This window comes from Lichenostomus cassidix, chromosome 28 (genome assembly GCF_008360975.1).
Source record: "Lichenostomus cassidix isolate B80296 chromosome 28, HeHo_3.0, whole genome shotgun sequence".
Lineage (NCBI taxonomy): Eukaryota > Metazoa > Chordata > Aves > Passeriformes > Meliphagidae > Lichenostomus > Lichenostomus cassidix.
Genome location: NC_139508.1, coordinates 549,193 through 565,981, shown reverse-complemented (window position 1 = coordinate 565,981; position 16,789 = coordinate 549,193). Strand labels below are relative to the sequence as shown.

Sequence of the window (16,789 nt, the reverse complement as noted above, 5' to 3'; positions counted from 1 at the left end):
CGGGCTGAGAGCCACAGCCCGGGGCTGGGGGCTGCAAACCGCCCGGGCAGAGCTTTGCGAGCCTCATCGCCTCGGCTGCCGGGCTGGGGGAAGAGCCGGGGGGGTCAGCCTGGGGGGTCAGCCTGGGGAGCTCTGTCCGGCTCTCCCCGTTCCCTGCCCTGGCCGGCCGGGGCTCTGTCCGAAGCTCTGTCCGAGGCTCTGTCCGGGGCTCTGTCCGAAGCTCTGTCCCAAGCTCTGTCCGGGGCTCTGTCCCAAGCTCTGTCCGAGGCTCTGTCCGGCTGATGACCGCGCAGTTCCCCGGCCCGCCATGCCCCGCCCGGCCGCACGAGGGCGCTCGCTCCCGCCGCTCCCCCATTGGCTGCGCGCGGCCGCAGCGCCCCCGCCCCGCGCTGTGCGGCTCCTCACGTCCTCACCGCCCCGCCCCCCGCCTGACGGGCACCGCGCTCCGCCAATCAGCGCCTCGCCGTTCCCGCCTCGCCCAATGGCCGCCGGGGGCGGGCAGCTCTCGGCCAAGAGCCGCGTGCGATTGGCGGAAAGCGCCTGAGCGACGGGAGCGCTCCGTGCCGCCCCGCCCGTCGGTGGGCGGGCCGCCGCTCGGCGCCGCCGGCCAATCAGCGCTCGCGTTCGCCTTGTTGTTCGGCGAGCGGCCTCGCCACCGGCTGGGCTCGCCGTCCGTCAGCGGCGGCGCGGCCAATGGGAGCGAGGGCGGTGCCGCGCGCAGCCAATGGGCGCGGCGGGGAGGCGGGCGCAGGTGGTGGCCGCGGGGCGCTGCGCTCGCCTGGGCGCCCCCCCTTCGCTGCGCCCCCCGCGCCGCCGAGGGCCCCGCGCAGGTACGGCCCGACCGCCCGCCGCCCGACCGCCCGACCGCCCCGGCCTGCCCTGCCCTGCCCTGCCCTGCCTGCCCGCCCGGCCCGGAGCCGAGCGACCCCCGCGCCTCCCCTGCCCTGCCCGCGCCGCGCCCCCCGCACGGCCCCGGCCCGCTCCCGCCGCCCCTCCCGGCCGAGCCCTTCCCCGCCGCTCCCCGGCACGGCCCTGCGCTGCCCGCCGCTTCCGCAGCCGCCGCCGCTGCCTCCGCGCGGCCGTTCCCGCAGGCCGGGCTCGGGACGGGCCCTGCACCCCGGCCGGCCGCGCTTTGTGTGGGTGGGAGACCCTGAGCCCCCCGAGCCCCAGAGCCCCCTGAGCCCCCTGAGCCCCCCGGGCCGGCCGGGCTGTCGCTGCGAGGGAAGCCCCGGGGATCTCTCGTCCCCAGCACCGCGGGGATTCACCGCGCCGCGGGGATTTGGGCCATAAATGTGAATAAATGGCGATTCGGGGGTTCGGCTCGGGGCCGTGGGTGCCGCTGGGGAAGCCGGGGGCAGGAGGGTGACAGCGGCGTGGGCTTTGGCTCTTTGATCTCTGCTTTCCTCCTCCGAGGCTGTCAAAGTCTGGGGCCAAACCGAAGCTCTTCCGTTTTCCTTTCTTTAAATCCTCGTGTTACTTGCGCATAGATCTGCTATCATTGGCACGAGTGGGACCCTGGCGCTGCCCTGCCGTGTCCCTTGTCGCTGCCCAGCCCTGGAGCAGTTGGGAGCTGCGGGGTTTGAGTGTCCGGTCACGCCGTGTGACTGCCCTGGGCTCGGCTGCTCCTGTGTGCAGAGAGATGGAAGGTGGATGGGCTGTGGTGGAAGGGGAAACTTCAGGAAATCCTCGCTGAGGGTCTGCAGAGGGGCAGGTGCTTGGCTCTGCTCTGGGAGCAGCTGGAGATGTGTTGAGGTTGGATATCACGGAAAGGTGGGCACTGAGCTGTCCCCAGGGAATGGACACAGCCCCGAGGCTCTCAGGGATGCCCAGGGTGGTTGTTGGGGTGTCTGGGCAAGGCCGGGGGTTGGACTGGAGGATGCTGTGGGTTCTTCCCAGCTCAGGACATTCCGTGAGTCATCCAAAGGTGGTTCTTGGCTTTCCTGGAGCTCTTGGTTGTGAAGCTGTTTAGGAACCAGAGGTGTTGCAGAAAGGCTGCTTTGGACCCCTTTGTATTGAAGAATTAAGTCACCAATAGGATTTATTTTTAGTTTAATAAAGCTGCTGTCAGGACTGAGCACTGCTGGGCACTGACAGGGCTGTGCTGCTGCTCTGGCCTGGGATGTTGGTTTTTTGCTCTGTAACTCATCTGTGCTGGGCCAGTGTAAATCTGTGTTATAGCAGACTTGACCCTTCCAAAACTAAGTTTCCTTTAGCCAAAAATAGGTAATTTTAAGGAGCTCTGTCCATCTGAAACCTAATAGCATTTCACCATCATCTTTCCTGGGAACTTTTCCTTTTTTCTCGTCTGTTTCCTTTTCCTGTTTCATTGAAATTCACAGAATCAGAGAAACCTTAAGCCTGGAAGTGCAGAGTTACAGTTACATTTCAGCAATTACATCAAATAACTGTTGGAGGACCCAGTAATTGCTCTGTGACAGCAAGTTCCTAATTCTTGGGTTTCCCTGTAACAGGAGAAGGAAGTTGGGGCAGGTTGACCAACTCCTGCAGTGCCAAAAGGAATCCTGAAGGAATCCTCAGCTGTTCCTGTCTCCTTAGAGGCAGAAGTTCCTCCCATGCAAAGGAGATGTAGGTGGATATAAAGTGATTCCTTGATGATCATGGATGAAACACTCACTTTTGAGAGTCTTTTGACAGGAAAATTCTGTGTAACACCCTGTGGTGGATTGTTCTTTCTCCTTGTTATGCTGACTGGAAAGAGATAATTCCCTTAACTGGTCCAGTGATAAAAAATATCCTATATTTTTTGGGATATTTTATATTTTGGCCCCATATATAAAAATTATATATAAAAATATATATAGGAAAGGACATGACAATGTATTTGTATATCTAAAAGGAGTCAGTTTTGTCAGTAACTCAGAACACATTGGTAAAGACTCAGACAAAGGTCTGACAATCCAAGTTTGGCTTTAGGATGAATATGAGCTTTTATAAGTAAAACCTGACAGACATCAGAGGTTTCACCAGCTTTTGATGGGAAATCAATAGCAAAATGCACTTTCAGGGAGAATCCCACCCATTTCCTTTAGATAATCCTGGTTATCCTGTTCACCTGAGCTGTGGGACAGTGATGCTCTCACTGCAAACAGTTCTCACTTTTACTCCTGTCATTCACCAGAGAAAGATTTAGCAGATAAAGTGGGAGTTCCACAGCTCTGCAGGTGTTTTAAATCACCCAAAATACAGACAGCTGAAAACTTGGAACTATTTCCATATAAAAGGTCACAAGAAATTTGATGTGAGTTGGGAAAACCAGTTTGGCCAGCCCTGCTGGAAAGGCATGGGAGCTCCGTGGGGTTTTTACATTTATGCAGAGTTATGTTTTATTTCCTCCTGGGATGTCCAGCTGCAGTAGAACAAACAGCATCAGGGGGCTCTGGTTCACCTTGCAAGTTTAAATCTCATTTTTGAGAGCAGGGACTTCACCTGCTCACAGAAATAATCTGCGTGCTGCAGGCTGAGCCACCCAGGCAGAGGTGAGGAAAAGCTCTTGGCAATCAGGTGAAACTTGGTGGTCCTTAATTAAAAAAAGCTCTTTGCAGTCAGGTGAAACTTGGTGGTCCTTCATTAACCCTGGGCAGTTCAGGAGGACTCAGGAGTGGTGATTTCCCCCTTCCTGACCCCCTTTGGTGTTCAGGGTGTGCTGTGGGCAAAGGTTTGCTTTGCTGTGCTGCTCCACGTTCCTTCACTGGAGCATCTGTTAATAGCAAAGATGGATGACAGCTAAATATGTCACCACAAGTGAGGGATTTGCTTCATGGATTTGGATGCCACCAGGATCCTCAGGGGCTGCACGAGGCGCTGCTGGAAATAATTATTTGTCATCTGGTAAGGAATTCAGGAGGGTTTGGCCATTTGCAGTAGCAACTGAAATCCTGGAGTAGTTGGCAGAAATCCTGTAATTTCACACAGGTTGGGGGATATTAATGTCTTATCGCTGTGGGATGAGAAAGGTGTTTTTCCATTTTCTGTGTTCTCTACTAAACTGATCATTGCTTAATAAGATTTTCTCTTTTTAACCTTTGTCTTGGACCAAGTATGTTCTGTCTTGTCACAACTTAGAGCCATTTACTACCATGGCTTAATTAAGGTACTTATTTGCATTTGTATTTTCCTGGAGTAAATTATTCTATATAAATGAGGCAGTTCCTCATTCATGTTCTTACTGGATGACACAGGAGAACCCATTTGTATCCTGCCCTTCCTCAGGCTGTGTGTGCCTCACTCATGGCAGAAGTCACCTGGAGCTTCATTATTTTTATATTTCTTTGCTGTTTTATAAGAATGATGAACAAACCACAATTCCCATATTCTTAGAGAAAACAGGATTGTCCTTTTGCTCCCTGTTAGAAATCCTGCATTTGAATATGGCCCAAGAATGGATGTTGGAAGTTCAGGTTTCAGGTGATTTCTGAGGTTTTCTGATATTCCTTCCTGATTTTGGATACACCCCCAGGGCAATGGGCAGGCCTTTGGTGAGTTTCTGGGTGCAGATAAGAAGTTTTTGTGAAGTTTCCCATATTTGATCTCAGTTCTGTTGGCAGAACAAGCAGCACAGCTTTGCCTGGCAGGGGTGTGTCAAGTTTGGAGCTGCAGCTTCGGGAGAGAACTGAGCTGGCAGAGATTCAAATCATCTCATTTCACCTCGGAAGGTTTGGGTTCATTTAGGTTTGAAGTTGTCACTCCTTGAGCTGCAGTTTTGGCTGAAAGGTGTGAGCTGGGATGGCTGAGGGAAGCCTGGGGTTTGTGCAGAGCAGGGCTGAGATCCATCCTGGAGCTGCAGAGCTCAGGTGTTCCTGGATGGATCAGTCCTGGAGCTGCAGAGCTCAGGTGTTCTGAATGGATCCATCCTGGAGCTGCAGAGCTCAGGTGTTCCTGGATGGATCCATCCTGGAGCTGCAGAGCTCAGGTGTTCCTGGATGGATCAGTCCTGGAGCTGCAGAGCTCAGGTGTTCTGAATGGATCCATCCTGGAGCTGCAGAGCTCAGGTGTTCCTGAGGGAATCCTGGAGCTGCAGGAGCCTCTCAGGGTCTCTCTGTCCTGCTGCCTCTGCTCCAGGAATGATTCCCTGGCACTGGGAACTGGGTCAGTGTGTCACACCCACCTCGGGCACACAACCAACCACAGGCTTGATTTTAGATTGGCAGGAGAGTCAAAAACACTTCAGACAACCCGATTTGTTGAAATTTTGTGTTATAAAAATCCAAATATGCTTAGAGAAGTTACTGGGAGCTCCAGGCTTGTCTTTCTGGCAGGGTTGTTGAAGGAAAACTGGGAGTTCATCCTTATTAAGGTATTAATCTGATGCAGGAATTGCCTTTTGGGCAAAGCACTGCAGTAATTGGGGTTCTTGGTTGCTTTGCAAGGTTTCTGATGCTCTTTCCCATATGGATAATAGAGTATGGACTACTTTATTTTAATGTTTGCAGTGCTGCTGCTCTGCATTGAGGTGCTGTGGGTTAAAACTTGGAATTCTTGTTCAGATTCAACAGGCTCAGTCCATGTGAAGTGCCTTTTTAAATTCTTACTTCTGAAGTTATTCTGAAATGCTCCTGAAGCCTCGCAGTAAATCCAGTGCAGATAATGAAGTGCAGCAGAGATAACTTGTGCCATGCAGCAAACAGGGTTTTTTGGGCCTCAGCTGTGATTTGTGAACTGATTTGTGTGGTTTTAGGGTGACTTTATCTCGCCTGTTCAGTAAAACTTTTGAGTTTTTGAGGTTCTGATCTGGATTTAGTCAGAAATAACCATTACATATTAACTGCCTTGCCTCAGGCAATAATAAACTTTTTTAATGTCATCCAGATTTATTGCTCTTAAATGTAACCACTTCTTTTTTGCTTTTAAATACTGTTTGTGACTAAATAATTTTGCTGTTAGGGAAATGTGTGAGTAACTGTGCACTTCAACAGCAAAGAGGGTGTTTTGGGGGAAAATTTTATTTTCTTTTAATGAGCTACATATGCTGCTTGATTTCAAGTACAGGAGGATCTGGAATTGTGGAGGAGCCTTGTGGAGTGTAAAATTCAATAGAAAATAACTCTTAATTTGTCAAATCCCAAGCACTGTCGATCTTCATCCCTGTGCTGGATGGGAATGTTGTCTCTGTTCCTCTTTCCCAAATATTTCCTCTGTTATGTTTACTTTGCCTTTATGGAGGATATACAAAACTCAAAGCAATTTGAATGTTAAAAATGTAATTAATTGAGTATATAAAGACTTAGGTGGAAGAGGTGTTTAAATCCTTGCTGTAATTGTAGAGTTATTAAACTGGGCTGAGCAGCAGCAAACTTCAAGATTAAAAATTGACACTAGGTGGAATTTAATTCTTGGGAATAAAGGGGAAGGAAGGAAAGTTGTCTTAGATATCCTTACACCACATAATCATTATAGTTTTAATATATATATAAATATATGTAGCTTTTAATAGTCTATTTTATACACAGACCTGATGTCTTGCAAAAGTTTGTCTTTGGTTCTGCTAAGAAACTTTGGATAGAACCTAATCCATGGGAATTGATGGAAATCAGAGTAATTTGTTGGCTTAGTGAGAAAGGAAGTAGATGGAAATAGAAGAATCCCCTCTGTGTTCCAGCCCAATTCATCAAAAAAATGCCATTTCAAATAAACACATGAGGTTTGCATTAATATTTGTGTCCAGAACTTAGTAGTTAGATAATGAGTTAAGGGTAAGTTTAAAGGATTTCTTCATGAGCAGAGTTCTTGTAGGGGAAATGCCTCAAGTACCAAGTGAGGCAGGAGAAGTTAATCCAGGCACACTTCAAATCTGCATTTTTGGGTTGAATTTGGTGCCTCAGGTATTTGACACTGTGGTCAGACGTGGTCAGGGCTGCTGGCTCTGCCCATTCCCTGCCCTCCTGCCCAGCCCTGGCACCAGAGCATCCCAGAGCCCCCAGACCAGCCCTTGGCACAGCAGAGGAACAAATGGCCATGGGGAGAGCTCAGTGCTCATCCAAACTGCACTGCTGGAGATTTCCTCCTGCTTCCCACTGTGCCCAGAGCTCTGTCTGTGTTTTGGTGTCAGTTCTGCTCCCAGCAGGTGTGATCCTGTGCCACTCTGTGCTCCGAGGGGCAGCAGGGCTGCAGGAGACTTCCATGTCTTTGTGGATATTTCCAGCACAGCCCGAGGGAAATCTCGTGGAGTGTTTTGGTTCAGGAGTTTGCTCCTGTTCGTGGTGTTGTGCAAAGGCAGCAGGTTTGTCATCAGCTGGGGACAGCTCTGCCCTAGACCTGGTGCCTCTTTCAGAGAGCTCTGCAGGTGTTGTGCTCTATGCAGAAATTGAGAATTAACTTTGTTTAGGAAGATCAGGGATGGTTTTTGGTGTTTGTGTGAGCAGGGAGTGCTCTGTCCTTTCCAGCCCAGATCGATGACAGAGCAGTGACAGCCAACCAGCAGCCCCAGTTTGCTGCCCTGCAAACAGCCTGAGCTCCAGTGCTGCCTCAAGGCACCTTTGTTTCCACTAATAGGCACTATTTTAGTCAAAGTCACCCCTGACTCACGAGTGGAGGAGAATGAGCTGGCATTATCCGAGATCAATAGTGGGGCAGCAGCAGGGAACTGCTTGGAAGTCCCAAACCTTTCCTGGAGGAAGCATTCCCAGTGCTGGAAGTCCTTCAGCAAGCTCGAGCCATTGATCTCAGCTGGGTGTCCTGGACTTTTTCTGTGCTGTACAAAGGTTTCAGTCAACAGGTGGAGGATTTCAGTCACAAAAGTGTCTTGGTTCACATCAGTTTGGGAAGGGAAAAGTCTCATGTAAAAGTCATTGAAATTAAAACTGAGCTCTTTGTGTGCACTGAGATCGTCCCTCTGGAGACAAGTTTTAGTGCTTCCTCACAATGGTTGAAAATTAGAAGGTTTTCATAATATTTCAGGTTGTTACTCTCTTACAAAGAAACAGAATGTATCCAGCTGAGAAAAATACTTTCACTCTTCTTTTCAGGAGCTAATGGGGGCTCTGACTGCAGAATCCTCCTTTTTTCAGTATTGAGAGAAGGGTTTGTTCCCATCTCGCCCTCACCAGCACTGAAAGGCACTCTCGGTGCTCTCAGAATAGTTGGATTCTGCTGTGGAATCTTTCTCAGTGATGCTGAGAGCTCGTTAGGGCACTGTCTAATTGAGGCCATCTCCTGAAAATCCCACGTGGAGCTGCAGCCCTGAGCTCATCCCTGCTCTGGCCTCGTGTGCTGTGTGATCCCCAGAGCTGGGATGGGGCTGACAGGGAATCCTGGCTCTGCTTGTCCCAAACACATCAGTGCTGCGGCAGGGGAAGCAGTTGGGACAGAAATTCTCTTCTCCCCAAGCTTTCCCCGTGGCCTGAGAGTTTCCAGCTCTTTGGGGTTGGTGGGGGAAGCTCCTGCTTCTCACTGAGCTCATGGGACTGAATCTCCCTGCCCATGAGCTCTGTGGCTAGTTTAGGGTAATAGTTCAATTAGTTTGATTGGCTACATGTGTAATATCTCGGGTAGGTGTTGAAATGTTCTTTAGATGGGATTGAACATGGAAAAATCTTGTGTTTTGCTGTCTCTGCACCACGGAGTCCCAGAGTGCCAGGTGATGTCGCCTGTATTGAGGCAGCAGACCTTTTAATTAATTAATTAAGCTTCACAGGAAGCAGTTTTACCCTTTAATTAATTGATTAAGCTTTGCATGAAGTAGTGTTTGATCTGCTTCCCTTACTGGAGCATGTATTTTAACTCTTTGCTCCTCGTTAATTGACTAAAAACTGGAATTTTTGGAGATAATCTTGGGGCAAAGATGGGATAAAGCCTGGCTTTGGCTGTTTGTTTTTGCCCTGCTCGTGGGTAAAGCTGCAAATCCCGGGCAGGCCTGTGTGGAGCAGATGGTGCTGGCAGGGCTCCTCCTCAGGACGGAATTCAGGCTCCTTTCCCAGCAGCTCCTCCCGAGCAGCCTGGCGGAGCTTCTCGCTTCCCTCGGCTCAAAAATAGCACTGAGTATTCCCAGGAAGGCTGGGCTGGAATTGCACTTTAAGGATTGTTTCTCTCCGTGTCCCACTTCCCCAAAGCCATTCTCCTGCCCCTGTCCCCAGCTCAGCCCCACTTTCCAGAGCAGAGTTTGTTTTTGGGGGTTTGGAGGAAACCCTGGCAGATGGAGCTCCAACTCCCCTGGGGCACCCCAGGGCTGGAGATGCTGTTTGCTTTTTGTATTCCTGCAAAACATTTGTGGAGGAAATGTTCCCCAGGGCATGGATCGATCTGCTGCTTCTCCTGAAGTGCTGACCCTGAAACACCAATTCTTGTCCTCCAAAGGCAATTTTAGCTATTTGTTTGGCAAGGTTGGGAAGCTCCTTGGGCAGGACCACCCTGAAGATGGAGGGGTTGCTTCAAGAGCCCTTTTGTTTCCAAACTCAAACACTTTCTGTTGGAAATTGGAATTATCTGTCGGGGTGAAGGGGGTGAAATGGTATTTTTCTCCCTCAATTGGTTTTGCTCTGGGATTTCCTGCAATACTGGGATTGATAATTTGATTTTGTTCTGGCCTGGGCTTTGCATCTCTGGCTCCTGGCTTGGGAAGGGCTTTTCTGGCTGTGAGATGCTGTGATTTTGTGCAAAAAATTCCTTTAAAGACTCCTTGGGGAAGACTTGCAGATCATTACTTTGAAACAAATTTACATTAAAAATACTCTGTAAAATTCTAATTTTTTCTGGTTTCTAAAATTTCACTCCAAACTGTTCATGTGCCTTTGAAATGAAAAGTTAAAACTAATCCTGTGTGCCCCGGGTGTGGAATTTGTCCTCATTAGTGTGTGATGCTGGTTTTAATTGCAGAAGCTGGGAGTGAAGTGAAGTTCACAGATCAAACACAGATCTAGGAGTATTCCTAGTTTATTTTGTTTTTTCCTAACACTGAGTCCTTCTAGGAGCACCTGGAATACTGCTTGGCTGGTTTGGAATCAGTTTAAATGCACAAATGCTTTGCTTGGGTTTCAAAGTCCCGCTGGCTGCATTTGCAGCTCTGCTGCAGTTGGTTTTTGCACAGCCCAGCACTGCCATCTCGTGAGCACTGCGATCTGCAGCTGCTCCTCCACATGGAGAACAAACACCCTCGTGGTGATATTCGCCCTAAAATGCCACTAAAACACTTTATTTCCCTTGCAGATTTCCAGCATAGCCTTAAAAAAGTCCATTTAAAAAATGGCGATTTTGTCCTGAATTGTTTGAGAGATTTATTTTTTAAAATAAACAACAATTTGGCTTTTCACATTGAAAGATGTTTTGGATTTGTGCATCTATATTTCTTGTAAGACTTGTCTGTCACTTTGTTTTATTTATGTACATTGCAAATGTAAAGTATAATGAAGCTACATTAAAAAAAAAACCCTTAATTTTATCATTTTTAATGTAGTTTAGCACATGAAAAAACACCAAACATTGGGAAAAGCTGTTGGGTTTGAACCTAAATAGCAAACAATGGAGCATTTTGGTGGAAAACTTGTGGGGTGGCAAGTTCTACCTGCTGCCAGTGCTGAAGGTGGTGAGAAGTTGTTATTTTTGTGACACCATCCTGATGAAACACCACTTTCTGTGGTGAACAGGGAGATGTTAAGCCCATGGTCTATATTTAGCCCCTGTCTGATCTCTCAGATGATCCTGCTATCAGGAGTTCCTCACTAAGTGGATTTTTGGTCAAAAGCTCCTCAAATCCACATTAGGAGAGGTCTTATGAATCCCCCTTGTGGAATAGAGGGAGAAAATGAAAAATCTCTCTGTGCAACTCATTCCAGTTGGGAGTTAAAAACCCAAAGTTTTTAACCAGCATCTTTTTCTGCCCCTTTTCTTCCTTTGTCCCTTTGTTTTGCCCCTGCAGCCCCCAGACTGGAACTATGGGGTCGGAAAACCCAAGCCCGCAGAACCCTGGCTGCAAAATCATGACCTTCCGGCCCACGCTGGAGGAATTCCGGGATTTTGGGAAGTTCATTGCCTACATGGAGTCCCAGGGAGCTCACCGGGCAGGGCTGGCCAAGGTGAGTTGTGTTCCCGAGGTGTGACTTGGGAGCTGTTTGGAGTCATGGAGTTAACCACAGTGTGCTTTGGAAAATTGTACTTGGAACCTCTTTGGGTTGTGGAGAGGAGGGAGAGGAGTTCCAGGTGTTTTGTAGAGCCATGGAATATCCTGAGCTGGAAATAATCCACAGGATCATCCAGCACAACCTCTGGCTCTGCACAGACCCAGCAATCCCACCCTGAGAGCTTTGTCCCAATGCTCCCGGAGCTCTGGCAGCCTTGGGAAGGTGATCATTCCCTGGGCAGTGCCTCACCACCCTCTGGTTACGAGAAATTTTCATGTGAAGCTTCTAAATTCCAGTTCTTGACACAGAACTCCTTGGAAAAATCCAGGACTGAGTGATTAGAAAGGGTATTTCTGTGGCCATGTCACCACAGGCTGATGAGATCATTTGTTCTGACAAGGAGTTGTTAGGATTGGTATTTAGCTGGACTTAATAAAGCACAGCGGAGAAATAAAGCTGTTAGGCATGAAATAATTCCTATTTCTTCTAAAACATAGGTCAATTACTGGGTTTATTGCAGCTCTAAAGAGAGCTGGCTATTGATGAAGAGCTCTCCCTGGAATGTTTCCTTGTCCACTCAAGTGTACAAGCAATTACCATGCAGGACTCTGCTAGGGAGATTATTTTAATAAAGCTTGTTGGTGACTTCCAGATATTGTAAAGAAATTACTTCACCTGTAGGATTAATCTGAGCATTCCAGGTTAGTTTTGTGTCTCTCTCCCACCTGCAGCTCACTGAGGGAAGTGGAGGAGCTTTGCCCACCAAAATCCACACCTTGCCCTGCAGTTTCTAACAAATGCTGTTTTTCCTTCCCCCCCACAGGTGATTCCTCCCAAGGAGTGGAAGCCTCGGCGCACCTACGATGACATCGATGACATGGTGATCCCAGCGCCCATCCAGCAGGTGGTCACAGGCCAGTCTGGGCTCTTCACCCAGTACAACATCCAGAAGAAGCCCATGACAGTGGGGGAGTATCGCCGCCTGGCCAACAGCGAGAAGTGCGTGGCTGCAAGGGCTGTGCCTCCAGCTGGGGTGGGGAGGTCATGGAGAGCTTTTCTGTCCAGAACTGAGCTGAAAAGAAAGTGCAGCTTTGTTAAATTTGAGGCATTCTGGAGGAAAAAGCTTTTTCTTGGGTGCAAACAAGTTTGTAATGTGGGTTTTGGTGTGTCTCAGATCTTTTTCTGGTGCAGAAAGATTGTTCAAGGTCAGTATTTGGCTGAGAATCTTCCTGAGAAGGGTGGCTTGGGACCAAAAAAAGATCTCGTGGCTGTTCTGGAAAAGGTGTTCCATTGCTGGGGTAGAAATACAGACACTTTGGGGTGCTTGGGCTGATATTGGTGACATGAGTGTCTTCCAGAGTGACTGGGGACTCTGCAGAGCCCTTCAGCCAGCTGGGATGTGCCAGCTGCAGCTCTGTCCTGTTTCCAGAGTCTGGAGTTTCCCAGAGCTTACCTTGGGTTTTAATCATTCCTGAGATGCTGCAGTCATAAATTCTATGAATGGATGAAAAGCTCCCCCAGGGCCTGCTGAGGGCTCTGCTCTGACCCCCCTGCAGTGCCTGGGGGTGCTGGGGGCTCCCCAGGGCTCCTCACATCCCCTGTTCCCTGCAGGTACTGCACCCCTCGCCACCAGGACTTTGAAGATCTGGAGCGCAAGTACTGGAAGAACCTGACGTTTGTGTCTCCCATTTATGGGGCTGATATCAGTGGCTCCCTCTATGATGCAGTAAGTGAAATGCTTCTCCTTTATTTGGGTTTTACCCTGATTTTATGCTGTGTTTATTACCAGAATAGTTAATTAGTGGTGGGGATTGCACAGTGCAAGAGCCTCTCCAGAGTGCTGGAGCTCCTTCCTGCCTGTGGTCAGAGAGGAGCCTTAAATAGACCTTTCTGGAAGCAGAGGGAATTAAATTAACACAGGTAACACCATGATATGCACACTTTGGGGCACTGGGAGGGAGCTGTGGGCTGGGATTGTCCTGACATTTCCCAGCACAATCCATTTCTGTTGGGCTGCAGGACGTGGATGAGTGGAACATTGGCAATCTGAACACCCTGCTGGACATGGTGGAGCACGAGTGTGGCATCATCATCGAGGGTGTCAACACTCCCTACCTCTACTTTGGCATGTGGAAGACAACTTTTGCTTGGCACACAGAGGACATGGATCTCTACAGCATCAACTACTTGCATTTTGGGGAGCCCAAATCCTGGTGAGTGAGGGCTCTTGGTCACCACTGAAACGTCCTTTCCCCAGCTCTGCCAAATTCCAGCAGGTTTACCTTATCTCCCAATTCCCGTTTTTTCTCTCCTCCCCAACTCTACATTTAAAAGCAATTTCACTTTCTTTCATGCTGGCTTGCTCAGAGGCCTAATTCCTGACTTTCAGCAGGATTAGGGAGACTTGCTGACATCACGATTAAAACCAGATTTCAACACTTGGGGATTTTCACAAACTAATGCACAGGAGAGCAAATGGGGATGTGTGGATGCTTCAGAGGCACTGTAATAGTGAAACACTGTTCTTGCACTGTGCTCTAGGCAGGAAACATCTGTTCCTTTCACATTTCCATTATTTAAATACATAAATATGTTCACAGCTCCAGGGACAAGTTCAGTTAAAAGGTTACTTTTCCATGGTCATTCTTTGGCGTGATGGTAAAGCATTTTTCAACGCTGTTGATGCATAGACTGGTTGGAAATAACTTTCCACAAAAGCAATCCATAGTTAAGGATGAAATGAAGAACGTAGGAAGTCTGGAATAAGTTACCAAGAGCCAATATTCTTCTTTTGCAAGCAATTTAAAAGTATAAGTGCAGAGCCTCAGCAACCCAGGGGAGCTTTGCTGAAGATCTTGATGTGACTAATAAATATTGACATTTGCGTGCAAATGAGAGCTGAAATGTCACAGGGAGGCTGCTGTCACCGTGCCCTGGCAGTGGCAGACAGGATCCTCCCACCTCTCAGGGCTATGGCTCCCTGGTGGCTCCCAGTGGCTCTGGCTGTTGGTGCCTGTGGCACATAAAAGCCCCCAGGAGCCAGGAGGCTGTAAATGAATGGCTCCAGTGCTCTTTTCCAGGCCTGGAAAGGGAGGGGCTGAAACTGTGGAACACGAATGTGAGTTTTGAGAATCCTTCCAACAAATCTGTTTCCCAGTTTTCCTGATCCTTGGGCTCACTGTCCAGGGCAGAGGCAGGAGGATTGTGCAGAATCTCTTGTGATATCTCTGTTCAACCATGTTGAGCTCCACAAATGTATTTCTGGATTATGGCTGGGGTGTGACTGCTCTCAGGAGAAGGTTCTTCCCCAGAGGGTGGTGAGGCACTGACCATCATTCCCACCCAGGGAAGGAGCACATTCCCAAGGCTGCCAGAGCTCCAGGAGCATTTGGACAGGGTGGGATTGTTGGGGTGTCTGGGGTTGGACTGATGATCCTGTGGGTTCCTCCCAGCTCAGGATATTCCATGATTCAGTTTGGCTCCTGAATTCAGTTGTTCCTCCAGAATCTGTTTATTCCAGCCCATTTTCCAGGTCCATCTCCAGCAGATGGTGCCACAGCCCACAGAAAGCTCCTCATCCCCTCTGCCCAGGGAGCACAGGGACACCAGCAGAGTCCCAGCAGGTCTGGGCTGCCCCAGGAGGTGTGGGTTGGGTTGTTCCATCCTTTCTGCAGCCATCCTGTGTCTGTGCGAGTCACTTGTTCTCTCAAGCTGCCCCAGCTGGGGGAAGAGGAGGGTTTTGAGGCCAGGCTGTGTTTGGAGCAGGAGGTTTTCCCTGTCACTGGGGTTGTGGATGGATGGCAGTGTGTGACACACAGCTGGATGGCTGTGACAGGATGGCACTGCTGCTTTGGCAGGACCTCCCTGCTCTTCCCTTGAGCATGAGGCAAGAGTTTCCCACTTCCAGTCATTCCTTCCTTGTTCTTCACTGTGACACCTCCTCTTAAGGAGCTCTCAAGCTCTTCTCTAAACAAGCATCGGCTTCAAAGAGTAAATATAAATGCCCTCGGAGCAGATCTGGAACTTTCCAGGTACCTGAGCAATGCCTGGAGTGGCTGCAGCCATGCCAGAGCTCAGCTGGGGGAGCTCTTGGGCTGCACGGCTGGAGCTCCAGTGCTGCAGCCTGGCTTTGCTCAGGGATGGCTAAAATGTTCACTCTGTTTTGCTGGCACCACCTCTGTGGAAATTTCCCAGCTTCCTTCATCCTTTTTATAGACTCCGTGACTCTGACAGTGATCATCTTGGAAGCACCTCGGGGAATAGCAGGAGTGTGCAGAGTTACAAAGTCTACCAGTTTGGGGTTGAGCTCTAAAATAGGAGGCAGAGTTATTGTTTGGCTGTCAGAGATATTTATTCAGTGCAACCAAGGACTCTGTATATTGGTAGTATCAGCTTCAAAATTGCATGTTAAAAACCATCACTCTTCCTTTGTGTCTCTCATAAATTACCTTGGGGTTCTCTCCAGGCTGTGGGAAGGGTGAGGAGCCACCAGCCCTGCTGCCTTCTGAAGGGAAAGGGAGGATTCAGTTCCCTCCCAGGCCTCTTTCAAGAGGTCTTCTCTTCTCCAGAGTGTCCAGGCTCAGCCCCTGCAGTCCTTCCTCACAGGAGAGCTGAAATGCCTTCTCAGGCAGCTCTGGGTGGAATGCTTGGACCACACAGGAGTTGTTCTCCTGGGCCAGGGGGAATCATCACTGAATATTTTGTGTCTTTCTTTTCTGGTTTTGCAATGTTGGGCTTTCCCTCCTACAAACCAGGTGCTTCGGGGCTGTTGGGATTGCAGATAAAAGAGATGTCTGTGGCTTCTTTGTAGGAGCTAAAGAGCATTGCCTGGGCTCCTGGTGGATGTGTGTCTGTGGGGCTGCAGAGCAGTGCTGCTGGCAGCTCCCATGCAGGTTCTGTGCTTGGCACAGCAGGACAGCCTGCAGCTCTCACAGGGCAATGGGATGAAACTTCAAAACCTGTGCAGCACCTATGAAAGGTCACCCAGTGATGAGGGAGAGCAAAGGGCTAATGGAAAACAGCCATTTTCCTGTTTCCAGCCTCATGGAATGATTTATCTGTGCCTGTAGATTGCAGATTGCAGTGGGTTTATTTATTGGGTTCTGCTGGGTTGTGCTGAGGACTGTTTGTGTTCAGCCCCAGGGTTGCTGCTGCTGCAGACCAAACCCACCCTGCAGCTGGGAGTCACCTCATTCCAGGGGAATTGTCCTCCCAAAGTCCATTCCCATTCCATGCTCTGCTCCACGCTGTGCTCACACTGCTGGTGTTTCCAGCTGGAAAATCAGTCTGACAGGTTGAAGAGGAAGTTGGAAGGTGTGGGCATTTCCCAGGCAGCACCCCAGCAATTGGGGGCAGTTGTGTAACCTCCTGTGAAGCCCCTCAGGCAGGGAGCTGCCACATCCAGCCTTTTACTTGATTTTTTTTTTTTCTCAAATTATGGTAAAATGTCCCTCTCCCTTTAGGAATTTAATTGCCACCTTTTCATACTCTCAAACTTTTGAAAAAACGGAAATGTATTTTGTTCTGCAGCCCCATATTAAACCTCTCATAGTAGGAATTTTTACTGTATCAATTATACATATTATGTATAATTACCTCATACACTCCTGTGTGAGTTCTAAAATTGAGCATATTGTCAAGCGGTGCGAGCAGAAACTGATTTTATAATGACAGAAGCAACAAAGCTGAATGCCAGGCCTCATTCTTCATGGTTATTATGG

The 16,789-nt window shown here is 49.2% G+C and overlaps 1 protein-coding gene across 3 annotated transcripts in view; it reads left to right on the top strand.

Moving 5' to 3' along the window:
* Window positions 1-709: 709 nt before the first annotated feature.
* Window positions 710-16,789, top strand: part of KDM4B (lysine demethylase 4B) — a 67,335-nt gene continuing 51,255 nt past the window's right edge. For 2 of the 3 annotated variants that reach the window (XM_085040632.1, XM_085040631.1), the window contains exons 1-5: window positions 710-830; window positions 10,868-11,024; window positions 11,893-12,068; window positions 12,681-12,795; window positions 13,089-13,282. In XM_085040632.1, the coding sequence (XP_084896758.1) occupies window positions 10,884-11,024; window positions 11,893-12,068; window positions 12,681-12,795; window positions 13,089-13,282 (626 nt within the window). In that variant the 5' untranslated portion in view covers window positions 710-830; window positions 10,868-10,883. Of the gene's footprint in view, window positions 831-3,567; window positions 3,850-10,867; window positions 11,025-11,892; window positions 12,069-12,680; window positions 12,796-13,088; window positions 13,283-16,789 lie in introns of those variants that run through there. The other variant, XM_085040634.1, reaches the window with a different exon arrangement.